This window comes from Calonectris borealis, chromosome 3 (genome assembly GCF_964195595.1).
Source record: "Calonectris borealis chromosome 3, bCalBor7.hap1.2, whole genome shotgun sequence".
NCBI lineage: Eukaryota > Metazoa > Chordata > Aves > Procellariiformes > Procellariidae > Calonectris > Calonectris borealis.
In genome coordinates, this window is record NC_134314.1 from 104,826,230 (window position 1) to 104,846,330 (window position 20,101).

General features: G+C 37.2%; 1 protein-coding gene across 1 annotated transcript in view; it reads right to left on the reverse strand.

Annotated features, from left to right (window-relative positions):
* The window catches only part of USH2A (usherin), a 391,128-nt gene that overhangs the window by 53,686 nt on the left and 317,341 nt on the right, over positions 1–20,101 (reverse strand). The window contains exons 57-62 of the mRNA XM_075147080.1: positions 17,211–17,318; positions 16,488–16,671; positions 15,624–15,781; positions 8,241–8,399; positions 7,451–7,613; positions 1,196–1,550 (exon numbers count right to left, since the gene is read on the reverse strand). Of these exons, the coding sequence (XP_075003181.1) occupies positions 1,196–1,550; positions 7,451–7,613; positions 8,241–8,399; positions 15,624–15,781; positions 16,488–16,671; positions 17,211–17,318 (1,127 nt within the window). The remainder of the gene's footprint in view (positions 1–1,195; positions 1,551–7,450; positions 7,614–8,240; positions 8,400–15,623; positions 15,782–16,487; positions 16,672–17,210; positions 17,319–20,101) is intronic.

Below are 20,101 nucleotides of genomic sequence, written 5' to 3' on the forward strand. Positions count from 1 at the left end.
TCATTCAGTTCAGGACCCGTTTTCTTTTTCAGAAAAAGATGTATTACAAACTTAATCCATTTAGGCTTCCAGGAAGCTAGACACAAAACTGCTTTGGAACCATATGATCACAAGAGTATGTAAGATTACTGAGCTGGAAAATTCACCCACCTTGTCATGTTAAGATTTGTCTAAGGGAGTTACTTAAAGGTTACTATTGGGTATTCGAGAGAAAGCTCTTTAGGATCCTACCTAAATGTGAAACAGATACTTTATAACTGGGATAATTAAGAATTTAGGGGATTTCTGGTGTTTTTCAATATAAACATGGCCTATGAATATCACTTAGGGAAAATTCTAGGTTTATGAAATTGAGGTGGCACTGCTGAGGAAACCCAACTTTATTACAACCTCCTTAAACATTCTCTGAAACTTATTTTCAGGAGACAGCCAAGTACAGCAGCTATCCTAATATACAGCAGTTCAGTTCAACTATCTATAAGCTGTCTTTCTATAGAAAGACTAGAATGTCATATATAGGTGGGAGGAGCAGTGGTAACTGCATAAACCATAAACACTTCTGTCACTGATTTACATAACTTTATTAGTCAGTTCACAAAACAACCTGCCCTTTCCTGAGTCTAACCCTCCACATACTGAATAGAAACGTAGTATTTACAGACATTCATATTTGGAAAGTCCCTTGAAGGGACAGACATGTTAGCAGTGCAAAGGAACATTCTAATATAAGTACGTGTAATGAAAGTAAAAGTAGATCTGTTTTTATTACTGATGAATTATGAGGGGAACATGCAAATGTGTTGCATATATGAACTGTGTAATTACTAATTAATTCATTCACTTTGTGATTCCAACTGAATTACAAAACTAGAATTATATACAAGGAGGACTGATTTTGTTGTTCTCTGTGCAGATCCTGTGAAACTATTTCAACAGTCAGACAAAAAGCTCAGGACAGTATTTTTAGAGTGAGGCTGACAAAGTTAGATGCATGTGCTTAATTCCTCCAGACATGACTCATCTATGCTTTCAAGTAATCTACTTGCCTTTACCAGGAATTAGATATTAATATGAAATGTTTAAAATTTAAACCCACAAAACTACTGGCAATTGGAAACCCCACTTTTTAATGTTAAATGAGAGATTAAAGCAGAGTAAAAACAACTTAAAACTGGTTTTGTGATCCGGTTCTTACCATTACAGTTAGTGCTGTAACAGCTGGGATGCTAAATGTTGGATCGCTGCGTTTTTCTTGATAGACTACTCGATACAGAGATATAACACCATTGGGAGAGACAGGCTGGGTCCAGTTCAACTGCACTGAGTATGCACTTGTTGCTTGTGCCCAAGGGGCTCCCATGCCCCGTGGGGAAGCCTCCAGAGTTTGGGTTGAAGCCCACAGGCTGTCCACTGACCCCACAGCATTTTGAGCTCTGACACGATATTCGTAGAGAGTAAAAGGCTGTAGAGCATCAGACGCATCAATAAATTCCAAAGCTCCTTCAGCCCAGATGAACAAAAGCAGCTCTTCTTGACTGCCCACAGGACGTCTGAAATTAAATCAAAGGCAACGTGTTCAAAATTGAAAATAACTTTAACAGTCCCATGGTAGTAGATCCTGAAGTTCTAAATTCAACCTGTACTTCAGAAAAGTACAGAACTTATTTCTATACATTATACACACACGAGAAACTGCCTATCTATCTTTGCATCTTAAAAACATTTACCTGAACTTGTGTTAGGTGCCGAGTAGTGAAGAAGAGATTTTTGAGGCAATCATTTAATTATTCTCCTTTAACTAGAAGAATACTACAAAACATGTCAAACAAGTGTGCTGTCACAGTTCGTAGTAACAGAGTAGCAATACAACAGCATATTGTCTTTTTAGGATAGAACACATCAGATATCAGACTTTCAGAATTGAGAATGTGAAATTTTAAATCCATATGTAGTTGCTAAGTAACGACTTGAATTGCAATATTGGTGCAAGTTTTCAACATTTCTGAAAATCAAACTATTTATGGAGGTACTCACCTCAGGATCCCTCATTTATGGAAAACATATGACCAATTTACTTGAGAAAAATGTTACCTAGTGAACAAGGGATAAATATTCTATTATGCCCTCAAACCAAAGCCATGCACTTTTAAATTCTGGTTTGCTCACAATAAATATCCTATTTGTTCTTGCAAATGGAATAAGTAATCCCGTGTGCATAAACTTAGCAGAATTTGCAGCTCCACCACAAAAACTCATTAAAATATCACAAGTAGTGCTTTCTGTAATAAACTACATATTTTTTCCAATGTTGTTTTTGTTTAAAAATGCAAGCTTAAGATATATGAAGACAATTCACTGTATAGGCTTTTGGCACAATGGGTTTTTATTTTTGTACCTATGTATCTATAACTGTATGTACACACACACACACACATATATATATATACACGTATATATTTATATATAGCATTCCTACTACAGATCTGCTTGTGTTGGACCTGGTAATATTCTGAGTATCAGAAGAGACAACAGATGATCCTCAGCCCCTTTCTAATGTGGTCCCTTCCAGTATATAATTTACAACAGCTGTAGTAAGGCAAGCACTCATGTTCAAAACAGAGTTATCAAATCAATTCTTTCACTTGGCATAAAAATGTTTGTGTGAAATTAAGTTGGTTACATTTAAACACTGTGATAAATCGCGATGACGGTTGTGCTGTACTGCACATGAATTTAAGTATTTCCTCTACTCGTCACAGGAACCTTGGCCTTTGCAGAATGTAAAAGCACTTTCACCCTCCATGCCAACAACAAAAACCAAATTACATTATCTGCCACTTTTATTGCAAGTAGGGCAAATTTGCAGAAGTAAAATTGGTTTGTCTGACTACTGGGTGTCATCATCACTACACACACACAGAAGCTGAAGAACATTTCTTTGGCAAGAGAAAATCTGTATTTCACAAATTCTGTCAGATTTTATTTTGTTAGATCAACCCCAGGAATTACTTTAAAAATACAAAATGCAACAATTTTTTAAAACTGATAATCTTAACTGCTTGTAATAATATATACCCAGGTATTTACATGCAAATATGAAGAATATAATGAATACATGTATGTACACAGCTGTTTATTTATCCTTTGTGTATATGCATATATAAGGCATGCATGAATACATTATTTTCTTAGACGAAGCTAAAGAATTTTTGCTAAACTCTAGGATACGCAGGCTATATGGACACTATTTAGTTTAAAAGGGTTAAAGCGTGATTTTAAAAAAAGAAGAGTTTTAAGGTACAATGTCTCTAGTGTAGTGCAATAGGCAAATTATAAGATGTGTTGATACTGAGAACTGGTTGGCAGAACTGGATGAAGAATGGCAGGTAGAACAGGTAGGAAAAATTCCCTAGCAATTCTTTCTCTTGCAACCAAATGTCTGGAAGAGTCAGGGTACAAAATTTCCCATTGATCCCAAAATTTCATCAGCTATTTTTAATACACTTCCCCATGCTCTATTGTAATGGCAAATTAAGCCTTATGCAGAACTCTCCCCTAGATGCTGTTTACTGACTTAAAGTCACATAATTCTGAAAGGTGAATCACTGCTATGTCTTTCTCCTGTGCCTAAAAATACAGGCGTTTCCGTGTACTCAAAAACATACCTAAAAAAATCTCTGTAGATAAGTGAAAAGAGAGTATATTTTAGTGCAATAAAGTCACATCTAATAAGTCTTGTCTGACCAAGCAATATGGCACTTAAATGAATAAACAAATTTATGTTTTATAAATTTTTGAAACTCTGTGATAAACAGTTTTTTTCACACTGAAAGATCAAATATGCCACCAACTGTAAGCTCACCCACAAGCAAAGCTGTACAATGTAGTCTGGTTAAGTATTTATATCTTATTACTGCTGAATATTTAATGAATGAAACTTATGGTTAGGTAAATGGTTCCATCTGTAGTGCTAAAAACCAGAATATCTTCATGTATGAATAAACTTTGAACAGAAGTGGTTGAACAGTCTGTAATCATTTCAATCGTCTTAAGATTTAAGATTCAACTGCTCATTTAACTGGAAGTGTTTCTTATGTACAATGAGCTGCAAAGGAGAATAACATTTCCAAGAGCTGGAAGCTGTCTCTTAATCTGCATAGTCTGATTTGCTGCTTACATTCATTTTAAAGATGCTCAGATACAGTCATTTTTATAAGGGCAAATTCTCCCTGCCCCACTGCCAATCTGAGCCAGATGACATAGAGAGGAGAATATAATCTTCTTTGTGACAGATAACTATAGAGCTGTATGCAGAGGACTGCAGCAACACTAACTGCAACACGCACCCCTCAGCTTTCTTATGTGGAAGGAGACTCAGTGAATCCCTGAGGTCTTGCAGGTCAACCCAGAATTACTCTTCACATGTTTACCTTTCACCATGCAACAAAAGTACGTGTTTTAGCAGTGCCTGCTGTTTTCCTTACCAGAGTGGTAGTGAGTTATTTCTAGAAACACTGAGAAGTTCTGGGGTAAAATTAAAACGATTGAGGAAACACACTGTCAAATGTGGGGGAATAACACAATATCAACAAAGCTCCCCCTCTACCGTTTCATATCCAATTAAACAAAGCAGCCTCACTTACCATTTGGATTCAACAAATCTATACTAATGTAGTTTGTATATTTTTCTTTTCTTTTTTTTTTTTTTACAAGTTTTGATGTCAAAAAGTGAACAACAGGAATTTGAGATTATTGCATGCAATATGCTAGTTTAGATTAGGTATTATATCAATTACAGGTATAAATAAAACCTTTCAGGAGTTCTTCTACTCAATGACATATCCATCCATAACAATTCTTATATTAAACCATCTACTAATATATGTGCCTTGGAAGCTGTATTTGGTGCAGTTCATGGTTAAGAGTATAAGGGTAAGCAATGAATTAATCATAAAGTGTCAGTTTAAAGCCTCTACACCGCAAGTCACAACAGTCAACAGCCACTGAGACATGTCCTCTGTCTTAAATTCCCTCCTGGTTTTTCTGCCTACATTTTCACCATCAGGATTGCTCAGCTAATGAGAGCTATATTACAATTTCACATATACATCTAAATAATATAATCTTACTGAATACAACATAGACACTTTGACAGAAATTCAGACACTTCCTTCAGCAAGATATGAACCAAAATACTTATAATTTTACAGGCCATATTTCTTTAAGAGTAATTTTGTGCATCTTACACAGTGCATGCTGGTGGTCAACAGAGAGCAGTTCCATTAGCTGATGTGACCTATATCTTATTAAAATACAGCAAGAAATACATCACTTATTTCCATAATATTATTTTTCCAGACTAGCAATTTCTGTGGTTGTCACAGGGATGTTATGTAATGATGAATGGGAAGAGAAGTAGATTGGGTGATTGTCTCATGAACCAGATCTTTTCTCATTCACAGCCTCTTCTAAGTTGTAGTCCCTGCTAGAAAAGTTTAAAAGCCTCAGATCTGTGTTTAAAACCGCTATGTGAATCAAAAATAAAATGTCACCATCTCTTTTATCATAAATTAACATTTAATTTTTTGGTTTCTAACAAAATGGCTGCAAACTTGCAAGTGCTTTTATGATTCTAGAGGAAAGCATGAGTCCTGCCATTTTAATGCAAAGACCTGCACACACACTAGCTCCCCAAGCATTGCAGTTTTGAGTTAAATGAATTTATTTTGGTGGTGATGCAGTAAGGAAGAGGCACATGATGAAGAAGAAATTACATGCCATAACCTCCCATAGAAATACTGCAGTCTTGCTCCTATAACAATGTAAGGCTATGTGTGGCTACAAAATGAAAAAGAACTATGTGCTTACATCCCATTTCTGATTTTTCGCAGCTATCTGAGAAAGATTTGATATTGTTGTTGTCTAAGCACATTTAAACTTCAGCTGAAATAACTGCCAAGTGATTCATGCCTATGTAGGTGAATATAACGATTGTATCTGGAGCCCCAGTGCGCCATTTTCATTTCACTTTAAATAAAAAACAAAATGTATCTATGTCAGTCAGTGCCCTTCTGCTGTACTCAGAGGTATCAAACAGGCTACAATTATGATTGTGAAGTGATTGTGTCACATTGGAGGAAGGTTTATTGCTTTTGAGTCTGCTAGGCAGTAACACATTCTGTTTCATATTACTCTTTATATCATTGTTTGGCTGTGACTAGAATAATCAAATGCCATCAAATGCTGTCAAATTCAATTTACAGTATTTTTCACTGAAGCAGGCTTTCTGCATTATATTTCCTGTTTTCCCTTTCTATGGCTGCCATGGAATAGCAGCGGTAATCATCAGCTTTATTTACAAAACCAACAGAGTGAAGACATGTCTTGGGCTACAACATACACTTTATTCCTCTTTATACAGGGGAGGGACTTGGGGTTTTTGAACAGACAATTAAAAAAAAGCAAACAAAAGGATATTTCAAGACAGCAGGAATTTTTAGAGACTACTAATGTGTTTAAGGCAAAAGTGAATTTATATTAATTATCACTCCTGACTCCAAAAGATAATTCGATTCCCTGTCTTCTAAGTCACAGCTCTAATATAATAAAATGTCCCAAACTCTTTGTGGGAGGCTAGGTTCAGCCCAGCATGTGTTTGCCACGCATATTTAGAGTTGGGAAAACCAGGAACTTCAGAGTTTAAATTCCTCTCCAATACATGGCTTGAGTTTTATATTCTCTGACTTTCTGAAGCTATTCAAGAAGGTCCTTTCAGAGAGCTTTTAAAAAAGGGTCAATGGGTACAGCAGACGTCAGTGCTCTGCTACTTTGATACTTCCCTAAACATAGCTATCTATACAGAAAAATCCTCACACACAGCTTATGAAGCTTCTCATAGGGAGTGAGGATGTGTCAGTCAACCACCTAGACAGGGCACCTGAATACAAACACCAAGGAACATAAATAGATGCACTTTAATCACACTCCAGATTACTTACTTAGAAACAGGAACATAATTTGTCTTGGAAAATTGATCTGTGTTAGGAACCTAGATACCTTTTTTAGCTTTTAAAAGTCTCAGGAATGGTGAATTACTCCTGTTTCCACTCCAAAATTCTCAGTTGTCTATCAGAGAGGATTGAAGAACGTACCTCATGATCAGGGTAAACACAGTGAGAGTATCTATCTTACAATTTTTGTCTGTCCCTTTGAATTTTTAAAAATATATTTTCACCCGCTTTTTGTCATTTGTAGATCAGGAAGATGATTCTTGTCTCAGCTCGTATTCTCAACTTGTCCATCCATAGATCAGCATCTTACCTTAGCATTTGAAAGGTAATATGTATTTTACCATATACTTCTGCACTTTTTTTCACCTCCCAGCATATCAAGGAATAAAGAAATGGACAGTTCAATACAACTAAGAATCTGAGGTGATAAAAGTATTTACCTGTGAATAAAGTAGTTAGTAATGATGCCATTTGGCTTCTTAGGTGGTGCCCATTTCACTTCTATGAGTGCAGATCCCATTGCTTTAACGACAGGTGGGCTCAATTCTCTAGGAGGTGCTTCAGCAGTTCTTGAATATGTTTGACCACCCACTCCACACCCACCTACAAAATCAGTAGTTTGGTTAGTAATGTGGGCTTCTACCTCAACAAAAAAATACAGCAAAAGCAAATGAATGTCAAGTAAACAAGCTTCTGATGAAATGGTGCCTCATTTCACCTCATTTCATTATTAAATACTCATTTAAATTACCGCAACTCCACTCCTGATTTTCACCAGTGCAGGTGAGCAGAGAATTGTTTCCAGAGTGTCATTTTAGAAAGACTTATTTCAATAGAATTTTGAAAATTTCCATTGAAGTCAAGGAATTTTGTAATATTTGGGCTCTTCTCTCCTGTCTTTATGATTACCACTTCTTGTTGGTGAACAGTTACAGAACTGACTTTGTTCTGTATGCACATTTTCAAAAATTGTTAAGCTATTTGTGAAGAGCTTTTAATAAAATGGCACATATTACCTAAAACACATTTTTTAAATCTCCATTTAAAATATTCATGATATAACATGGAGAAATATTTAATGCTTCATTCAGTGCTAGGCTTTCTTTTTACTAGGTAAACATTTGACTCCAATGTAGAAATAAGATTTTATCTGTTTTGTTGAGTTGAATCTATCTGGAAAATCTCCATTCCCTTCCAGTCACAGAGGTTAGTCCTTTAAAATCATCTTACCATTCTGGCATGCTTGTATTCTTATCTCATACAGGGTGTAAGGATCTAGGCCATCAACAAAAACAAAATGTGCATGTCCTACTGGCTTCATCAGTAGAGCGGGACTGCTCGCATTTAGTAAGATGTTGTATTCCAAAGGCACATTGACAATGAATATCCCTGTTGTGAAACAGAAGAACCAGTGATTATCTGAAATACTAACAACAGTGCAGGAAAACTTCAAAGAGGCATTCATCATATGCAATTTTAAATGTAAGCCCCCTCTGGAGGTTTTACGTACTGCCTCTTTTGGAAACTACAACCATTTAAATACAAACTGAAACAGATCCGTCTGCAGATCACAACTGGAAGACAGACATTACAGTTCTTAGCTGAAAATCAAAATTCTATTCAGTCAATGCCTGTGTTGCAATTGCTACTTCTGGGAAGAGTGACCTTATGACTGGGAACCAGGCAGCTTTTATTTCTTTATTTTAGAGGAGTAACAGCTACTAAGCACTGCTGTTTGAATATAGAGTCATATGATCAAAAAAGTGAATTGCCACCATTCAGCAAATTATCCCTTTTTAGCCCAGCAGCAGTAGCTGAGTGTAGGTTCTTAGCCTGCTTTACCAGTAAAGTACAATATAGTAGCTTGAACCAAGAAACATATAATTTCAACTGATATAAAACCAAACTGTTTAGTTTTTGTTGAAGAAAAAAAACCCTCAATTTTTACTATTTTGTTTTAATTCAAACATTTTCCCCATCTATTCCTCTTCCCATGCTGTCAACTCCTAATTTTCCAGTTCTGTTGAGAAGCTGAAAAAATCAGTTTCTCCATGAGAACAAGCTAAGCCATATGCCATCCCCTCAGAATGATCGGCAAAGGTTCCTGGATCTTCTATTGTTTCCTCCCACGTGACTTCTCAAGGGTTTGGGGTTTTTTTGGCTTTGTTTTGTAATTAGGAAATGGGCTGTAGCCTTTTTATTTTTTGTCCACTATAGGCTGTTCTATGCAGACAGCAGTAATTTCATAAAACCAAGAACAAAGAGCGTCTGTTAAATGTGTTTCCTTCATTCTGCAGTCACGTAAGGTACAGCCTTAAGAAAGAATAAAGTACAAAGTAGACAAGGCACCTTTCTGAATGAGGCAAGATGTATCTGATTAGTAAGAGCATATCCCTCTTTCAACACACCACCTAATTTAGATGTCACAGAGATATCTTTGTGATTGCACCAAGAACCAGATGCCTATGAGCAGTTCTGAGACTTGTCCAGATCTTGAGAATCTTTCCATTTGTAACTTTGGAAAACAACTCCATTCTTTCTCCTAATTGTGGTTTTAGTCCTTTCCTGATAAAGTATCTACATTGATACTATTACCCTGAAGCTACAAAGAGCACTTTTTTCCACTGTTGTGCATGTTTTCAGATGGATTTTTTTAGCTAAGTATGTATGTGAATATGCACATTAACTAAAAAAAACGTTTACAAGAAATCAGAGAGATTTCAAGTTTCTTTGTGGTACAATAAACAACTGATGTCCTTTGGAAGATCAGAAAAATCTTTGAAATACCAAGTTTTTGCAATTCTCAGAAGAAAAAGAGGACATAAAAATCCCAAAGAAATAAGATGCTGCTGCCTTACTAGATGCTAAACAAAGCAAATGCCGTTACATGAAAGAGCTGAAAAAATACCCCTGAAGTGGAGGCATGACTTCAATCTTACTCAACTACTCAGCTTACAGGAAGATGCTAATATTAGTCATTGGAAGAGATGAAGGGAGAAGATGACAGAAAGTGCAAAAATCCCACTGTAAAATTTTCCTTTCTCAGTGTAAAAGTTTCAAGGAAAACACCAAGATCTAATCATTAAGAATGGAACAATAGAAACACAACTTTTAAAGTCGTGCAGGAAGTTACAGAGTAAACCTCTGAGAAGTGATCTTGAAGTGATCTGCAACACAGAAAATTATTTTTTTGTCTGTGATATATGGAAGATGAAATGCTCCGGAAGAGTGTGCTTGAGTGTGCATTGTATAATTATACCAGTAATTAAAGATATATTATTACAGCTGAACTACCTTTTTCTTTTTTTTTTTTTCCCCCTCCCTATAATTGGAGTGCCTGTAAAGGACACAACAGAAGATCCGAAAGTGAGCGCTTGAAATTGTAGACGGCACATCAAATAGAAGTCTTTTTTTAATCTTGCAGTTGAGGTCCCCTTCTTCTCCAGTCCTGACAACAGACCAGATATTTCAGCCAGAAAACCCCGCTATCTTATGAAAGTGACGCATAATTCACTCTTGTGCATCTGATCAGTGCATTTATTCTGGGCAAAATTCACCACAAACCTTTGAAATTGGAACTATTCAGAATGCTTGATTTCCCAAGGAAGATTAAATACAAACAAGGACAGCTGAATCCAGCCATCAATATGCAGCAAAGCACACTTATTTCAAAATAATTGACCTATCCATGTCCAACATTCAGTCCATATATTTTAGCAGAAATGCTAAAAAACCCCAAACAACCAAAACCCAAAATCTTAAAATTCTGCTAAATGTTGCAATATATTAGGAATGATACCAATAATAAATATGCTCAGGAGAAAAAATATTCTCAAGAAGTGAACATGAAATTGTAAATAAAACCAAGTAAGCATCCTGAAAAAATCCAATATCCAATGGAAATGCTTCTACACTTTGATGAAATTCATCAGATGCTAAGATCAAAGGATCACTTTATAATCTGAAAAATAAAAAATATATACTCATACAACACAGAAACTTGTAAAAAAACCCTTTCTTCCAGAATAGCCTTCAGCATCTGCAGCCAGTCTGAAACTACTACCTTGCGTGCTCTGATGACTGAAGGAAACAAAATGGGCATATTTGTTAAACTCAGCTGGGAAACCACACGACTTGGTTAGTTCCAGAGTTCATAAATTTATGTCAGAATAAAAGGAACCGTAAAAGCACAAGTGAACCAATTTACTCTAAGTGCAAATGGCAGTTTTGTTATTTGGTGTCAAAGTTACCATGAGCACAATGACAACCTGCCATAACACATTTTCATGTTCACTAAAGAACAAGGATTTAGTTGGTTAATATTCCCAGCAATACTCTTTTTCATAATTTACAACAACTAGATGCTGATAGGTTATTTAACATTTATGAAGTTAAGATGTAATCAGAAAAACCCTGATTATCTTTACAAATAAAAAAGTTAAATTATTCCACTTTTTTTCTCTGCGACTTCATTTCACAGCAGGTGCACATTTTGCAACGGGACAAGTCAATCAAACTAAACCTTGGTTTTTTGTGGGCATATATGGATAACATTTAACTGACAATTCTGTGCAAAACTCTGCAAATTAGGTTTGACGGCTCTGTGCACTTCAAAACTAGGGTAGTTCAAAAATAGAATTTGCAGTGCAAGATCCTTAGAATTGGGGGAAAAAACCCACAGTCTGTTTTACAGACTGGTCACTAAAAATCTGTTTGAAGTCAATTGCTGAAAAATTGTTTAATATGATGTGAAACCCAATCACAATTAAAGCAAAATAGTTGAACTGTTTCACTTATAGTAAACAAATACTAAAATAAGAATGTCACATCTTTTATTTAAAAACAAGTAAGAGTAAAGTTATATTTTAATATTTAACCTCACGGAATTAGACAACCTCTTTGGCTTCCTGAGATTAAGTATTTACATTGAGCTTCAAATATCCAGATATCTCATTCTGGTTGTATCAAGTATTCCCAACAAGACTCTGAAGACAGTAACAGCTGGAGATGCTGACTGTTTTCAAGATGCAGAACTTTGGACATTGAGCTTGAAAAGCTTGTCCTACAGTGATGTGTAGCAAACAATAATCTACATGAGAAAACAAAAATGAGGAAATGTAACATTGGCTTAGCAAAAGTCAAAACAATTTGTTAGGCCACCAATAAAGAAGAAACCAGGTTAGCTGCGGAAACTAAGAGACAAAGCTAAGAGACAAATAAATGTCATTCAACACCAAATTTGATCCCAAGAAGAATAAAGTAGGAATCCAGACATGTTACACCACTTTCATTCTAATTGATAAGCAAATCCAGAGGTGGATGAAGTAGAAGAGGAAAGAAATGGTGAAACAAGACCTTTTAATCCAGATGATCATTTACATATGAACCAAGTAACCTAGGAGCAGAGGACAGGGTTCTCTTTTGAGCATGAACTTTCATGGTATCACCAGCAGCAACTGAAGATATCTAAAAGAATTAGGCCCCCAGTGAGGGCCAGTGGGGTTGTCAATGAGTTGAAATGCAGGATGCCTACCCGCCTACCTATCAATAACATTTATGGATATGCCTTGGGAGAATTATGTGGTGGGGTTTTTTTTCCATTCAGCTTTTCTGCTTCTATCCATGGCACTAATAGTTGTTCCATAATAATTGTAACATATCCTTCTGTAGCGTATCAGTGAAATGTACCGTACCTTTGAGGTCTGTGCACTGAGGCAATGCAACACAAGATAATGGGATACCTATTTCAGAAAATAAAGTCCTATTTTCCATAGTGAGTGAGGTGTGTCAAATATTTTTTCTGAATCTATCACTTTAACCACTACCCGGCCACCTTGCTATTTAGCTAAGTCAGGAGTTTTGAAATGCTACAAATCTATAAAGTCATAAGTTTTAGATACATTACAGATGTTGAAACATTATAATTAAAGCCATCCAAAAGGAAAGTCTGTGTAATATGATGCCCATAATTAATCCTGAGGGTGATTATTTGATCCAAATTTATTACAGCGGATAAGAAGATAGAATGCCAAAGCATCCCTGATATCCACAGACAGGAAGACACTATGACCAACTACCCTTTCATCAAAACTTGGTTTCATGGAGACTATACCAATTAAAATAACTGTCTCGTCCAAGAGTGACTGCCAAGCCTGACAATCCTTATAATAAACGCTGCATTCTGGATTTATAAGGGAAACCTATATTAGCTCAATATAGCCTATTGTGAAACAAGGATTCATACACAAAAAAAAATAGACCAGAAAAAAAGAAGTTACTCCATGCACAATGACACAAATAAGGATAAAAAGTTGTAGACTCTTTAGGCTAATCGTCCCAAGCTGGGGATGTGGCCCCAGATGTCTGCTCGCATAGGACCTGTTAATAGGATGTATGCCATTCCAGAAGATCAGAATCTCCAAAATAAACCTCCACCTGCATCCCCTGCAGTCTTCCTCTTGGAAAAAAAAACTAGGAGCACAGAGGTCTCAGAATGAGCATGAAGCAGGATTATGAAGGGTCAACAATTAATTTCGTAGCTTCTGCATATACCTATGCTTCTGTATACAGGGTTTCTTTTAGTAGTATTAGTAACATTTAGTAACATTTCTCTGCTGTTAGTACTCCCCATTCCTGTAAGATCAGCTAGTGGCCCTGAGGCGCTATAATAAAAGGAACAGCAAGTTTTGCTTTCCTGTCTACCCAACAGGGGCACTGTATGAAAAACAATCCCTTATTCTTACTTAAAAACTTAAATAATTGGCCCCACAACAAGAAGGCAGAGAGGAAGGGACTGAGTCACCAAATATCCACAAAAATGAGGTAAGTGTTCGAGGTGCATCCCAGTACCTGGGAAGAAGGACATGTGCCTTCCCCTGACTGAGGAGAATTCCTACAGCTGTGTGAATACATCAGCCCTGCTTCCTCTACAGAGCCATAACATCCAGCCTCCTCCTCACCCCTCTGATCGTGTGGTTTCAGGAATACATAAACCTTTGTACGCACAATCTTAATTGCAACATAACCAAATGTGCTACACAGAGCCTGATTCTCCTTGCAGGCTTGTAACCTACTGTGAGTAACAGGAATTTGAGCAGCTAGAAAAGAAAAGGTCTAGAACAACAAGGAAAAAGCTTTTCTGGGAAACACCCCACTCTTAACAAGCCTACGCTATTCCAGTATATTCTTATGTTTTAAATCTATTCATAATGTTGCTGAATATTTTGTACATTAAATTATATTTATTATCAAAACTATAATACATCTTGAGTCACTTTCCAATAAAACCAACTGTAGATTATATGCCATTCGAATTCACCTGCCTTCTGCTGGATTCTAAATCCTTTCAGGCAGTAAGGGGAAAACTTTAATTTAAGATTTTAATCTTTTTCATATATTATAGCATTTCTATAATGGATTTTGTGCTTCTGAAAACTAAAAGATTGACAGCTCAGGGTATTATAGATTTATTAATCATTGCTTAAATGGGTAGGGTGAACGCTGCTAAGCACTGCCACAGTACTTGCGATCCCAGCCTTGAAGGCAAAATAGTTTTTCTAGGTGACTTTATTTTTAATGCCAATTGACTCTACTGTGACTGCTATGCAAGGAAAGAACACCTCAAATAATTAGGAAGAGGAGACATCAAAAATTTCCCTGAGTTCATTGATAAAACACATGCTGTTGTTATTGCAATATGCAAACATCTGAAGTTTCTAAAAAAATTGACCTCATTTTGACTGAAAAAAACAGCATCTAGAAACTGGATAACACCTTGCTGGAGATGAACTACACTAGACAGAAAATTGTTCATTTACAATGCTCTCATTGTCCCACAATAACTACAGCATATCATTTTTATAACATCAGTAAAGTACACCGATCACTTAAGCTATGATGTATATTAATGAAACAGAGCACAGTCTCATATAAAAAGATGCTATTATTCAATTATTCCTTCTTAGCCTTTCTCTGTAGTGGGCCAAGACAACTGGTGATGTTCAGAAGAGTAACAAGAGGAAAAATAGTTCTGGGTCTTTGCTGACCCACCCTCCTGCAAGGTAACACGTCCACATAACACTATGGTGCTCTGGCGAATAAAATTTATCCAATCAGGCCAAAGGATCAGCACAGGATCTCTGTGTCACACTCTTACACCTTTTGTCAAAGGAGCTCAACATTGCATACCTGCAGGACAACTGGACATTTTAATTGCCAGGATAGCTATCAAGACATCATCAACCCAAAAGGCTGGCAGGTTTCCCTGTCGATAACTCAGGTTAGTCTGAACAGAAGGGAAAACTTATTTTCAGTGTAATTGGTTTTTTTTCCTTAATACTTGCATTCAATAATAGTTTACAAGATCAAATTTACATATGGATTTTTGATCGGCTAACCCTCACAATACCCATGTCAAGTATATAGGTCAATATTATTAAAATAGTATGTCTCTAGGAAACAGCAGCTTTAGATACTGGTTATTCAAATCACACAAACACTAAAACCAAATACGAAGAATAAAAATATCAGAATGATTCAGCTGCCTGCCTGAATATACTAATTTTTCCATCCTTTCATTTTGCTACAAAATACTACATAGAAATACATTTTTACCTGGCATGTCCCAAGCTAGAAATATAGAATATGCATCAATTACTGTGACATTATATGGGACATGAATTTTCTCTGGTGTTCCTACTGGTGTTTGTATAACATATTTATCACTAGTGTTGCTGCCGCCCCAAGTGCTGGCTTCCAGCTGGTAAACATATCTGCACAAACACAAAAAGATCAGTAGGCACTATGGTTAGAAGCTTTAGGCATATCAGTAGTAGAACATTTCAATTTTCACCAATTTAAAGTGAATACACTATACAAAGAGTATTACAAATACTGCATTAGTGAAGATTTTCAATTTTAAGTTTTCTTGATGTGAGAAAAGTAACTCTTTACTTATCATAAGAATAATTTTAATACTAAAATTCACATTAGCTTACATAAGAGTATTGACTCAAAAAGTGTCAAAAACAATTTCAGAATGGCCTCTATAAAAATATCAGCAGCTGCTACTTTTGAGCCAGTATGTTCAATATTCACAGAAACATTATAAACCATGTGCAGTGCTGTCTGCCATAAAAAGACTTAAATTTTTCTCAGTATATTCCATGAGGGAAAAAAAACAACCAATGAGCCACCAGCAACCACCCAAGGAAAAAAAAAAAAGGCCTCCCCCTCTTTGAATCACAGTGATCAATTCTTAGAAAATGAAAAAAAAAAAAGATGAATCCTCTCATTAAGGCTTTCCAACATTTGGAAGCCTCCTAAAAGTGCTCTACTAATCTTTCAGTAATTAAGTAATACTGTAAGAGATTTTTCTTTTGTTAGAAGAGTAACTTACATTTTGTACATTTCACAAACACATGTACATATATTTTGACCACCTTTCACATATTACCAGAGCTCTTTCACATGCCTTACCTACTGTTAGGCTGCAGGTTAACATCTGTGAAATTCAGGTCTATACTGCCACCCAGGAAAATCTGTTCTCCATCACGAAATAATCGATACTGAGTAATGAGTCCATTGGGTTTCTTTGGTTCACTCCAGTAGATTTCCACTTCTGTTGAGCTGACTATGATATGATGAGGTTTTGGCCATACCCCTATTAACATCACAATGACACTATTTTAATTTGTGAGAGAAACATAATGGGTTTTTTTTTCCTTTCCCACAGTTTGTGCTGTTGCTTTCAGCAATGTAATGAAAGCATAAAACATTGCCAGAGAGAATGACAAAATTTAACACACTTTCTGTATTTATCCTATATCAAACGCAACCAACTAGACAAGGTACAGATTAATGGAGAACACAACCAAAGGCTACAGCCTTTTTATGCCCAGTTGTCTCTGTATATTTATTTGTGCTTTAAAAAATACACATCTGCTGATTCTAACCTCACTAACTTAAAGATGAACTTGGGGAAATTGTCACGAAAAGAAAGTAGAAATGCAGTGCCAGGCAGTCAGTATAAAGAGTGTGTTAAGATACAAATATTCTACGAGAATTGGATTCTCTTGTGTAAATTTATGCATGATACCTTGATGGATGATAGTGGAGTTTTGCACCTTGTTAAACCATCAGAAAATACAAGCCCATATGACCATCTCTTTGCAGTTCTATAAGAACATATTTTTCCCTTACCGTGAGGAGCAGCTTGTAAAGTTTGACCTGAAAGCGGTTGGCTAGAAGCACACCCAGCAGATGTGCATGCAGTAAGCATGAAGCTGTAATTAGTGTATGGCTGCAGACCTAGAAAGAGCAAACAGAGGTTAGACTGAGATGTTGACATCAGGCATCCCAAGAATTGTATCACTACACAGAACGTTACTGGACTTAAAGTTAACTTTTAGTATTTTTGGCAAACGTAAAATATGACCCATTCTAATTTTACATCTGAATAATATTGAAATGGTGAATTCTTGCTAATTTAGATATATATCCTCTACTAGTTTAAAAGACCTGGCAAAACAATTCAGATTGAATGTGTGTCTATGCTGCAACGGATCTATGGATGCCCCTTATATAGACATATCTGAATTAGCTTCAAATCAATTAACTTAGATGGCACTTGCAATGTAGTTACAACAGTCCAGCTCTCAGCCCAGATTACCATCTGGGGAAAATTTACCCAGTCTCTGAGGTGTGTTTAGTTGGGGTTTTTAACCTATGTTTCTGCCTGTACAAAATGGTTAAAAATTAACTGAAAGGCACCTAAACGTTCTTGGCACAGACATACTCTCCATCACCTCCATGTGTAATGGCCATAGAAGTTCAAAGGTTTCCAACAGATAAGCACCTGAAAGTGTAATTGCTTAGAGTTTTGGACTTGAAAAGCTGAAGAGCCTGTAATGTTTTGAAAATTTATTACAAGTATATTTGCAACAATAAGAAAAGATAATAAAATACTCTTTTACTTCAACATAAAATCTTCTACTATATTGCAAACAAGTCCAAAGATACTCTGTTCTTGCCCCCTTCTCAACTTCTATTTGTTCGATTTTTTTCCCTATTTTTTCCTATTTGTTACAAGATTTTACTACAAATGCTATAAAGCAGTTAGAAGCAGGACTGACAACCAAGCCCTCCCCATTACAAGATATTAATTTTAGTTACTTGTAATTTTTTAAAAACTATTTTTTCAGTTCAAACCTTCTATGCTGGACATCCTTGAATGAGACTAAAGGGGAATATATTGCTTTGACCTTTCTTTGGAAATTTTCAAACATCCTTGTGCTGTGTGTCAATGACTTCAGATTTGACATCATGTTGCCTGCAGCTCAAGAATTTGACTTTAGGACTCCTCATAAAATTGTACCCAAAATTTGGCTAAGATACTAAGCTTTTAAAATAGCCATTTCTGCACACCCATTAAAGGCTTCTTACAGTTAAACCGTTAAAGATGCAGACCTCTGTGAGCCTGTCTTGAACACCTCAGAGCTCAGCTTTAACTGCTGATCAGACTGCCTCACAGAGCGTGCTCCAGGCCTGGGTACAGGGTCTTTGCTAAACTACTCTTTTGGGTATTTCTCAAAGCTGATCTTAAAAATTATTTTACCAGGACAGACACTGAAAACCCCTCTCTCGCATGTTTTCAAGGACCCTCTTGTTAATACCTCATAATACATTAAAAAAAAAGTTCCTGTTCCTGAATGCAAAGGGGACAAACAGTACAACAACAAGAAGCAACTTATACACAAAACCTCTGTGAAAATATTAAGATTGCAAAACTGAACACTCATAAACTAGGAAATCCCAGCGTTAGGACATTGTACAATACGAATTGACCTCCTTTGTATATAGGCTCTGTGGCACAGTCCTATCTAAAATTCCCTCCAGCATGTGGCCTCTCTAATTGTATGTAATTCAAGACTTTTTTTGTAGTGTCCACCCCTAGAGTGCACGGTTGCTTTACTAACACCAATCAGCTGAGCATTGCAAATGGCTTAATACAGTAGCAGAAGAATTTAAAAAAAAAAAAAAAAAAAAAAAGGTTTCTCTCACTCAGAAACAAGATGCAGACACAAAGAGACTGAGAAACAAAAACCTCCCTGGACCTGCCAGGAGGCCGTTTGGGATGCCTGGGACCTGGCTGTCAGAGTATCTGGTGTTATGCAAAACTTTATATATCTGAGCACAACCCCTGGTGCCTTCAGCTGCAGCTCTGAGAGCTCAGGAATTAGTAACTCAGGCCCCAGGGCTCAGGCAGGGTGTCCGGAAAATAAAGAAGACATAGTTATGACGAGCTGTGAAAATTTGAGATGTGTCTTGCTCAGTACCACAGCTGGAACAGAAATGAACGTCCTGCAGAGCCAGGACAGAAGCCAACTGCCTCGATAGAGACCATCTCTCCTCCGGGCCCACACTTAATTCGCTGTAGCTCTCTAATCTGGCATCCCACAGGATTTATGAGACCTGCCAGGGCCTGTCCCACCGCCCCAGCTGGGGAGCGGGGCAGGCCAGGGGCAGCCCCAGCCCAGGCACTTCCCTGGGGATGGTGCTGGGCTGGGACATGGGCCCATGGGTGGCCGCGGCTTGTCAGGACCCATGGCTGGGCAGGCCAGGGCTGGAGGCCGGCACAGCTGCAAGCAGGGATTGAGGGCAGCAGGCTGGGCTGAAATGGAGTCCTGGGCCCCGGGGCAGGGCTGGGGGAAAGCCCCAGGGGAGGCTGGCAGCAGCTCAACAGAGAGCTGATGTGGGAGCGCGCTGCAGTGGCGAGGCCACCCTGTGTGCTGCCACCGGGCCGCCCTCCCAGCACACTGCCTCTTCTCCTTTCCTCCTTTTGGCAGCCAACGCTACCAGCCCCTCAGTGATCCTCATTGTATCCCTCTGGGTTGGCACTATCCCTGTTGCCTCCCTCGCTGTGCTCCACATTCACACAAACTTTGGGCTTGCGCCTCCCTGACTTCTGCAAAGCAGAAAAGAAATTTAGCTCTGGGCAGACGCAGAATTAGGCCCGTCTACACTGAGATTCCCAGAAGGAATAAACCTACCAAACACAGGAAAAGCTGAGGCAGCAGACCTGCATACAGGAG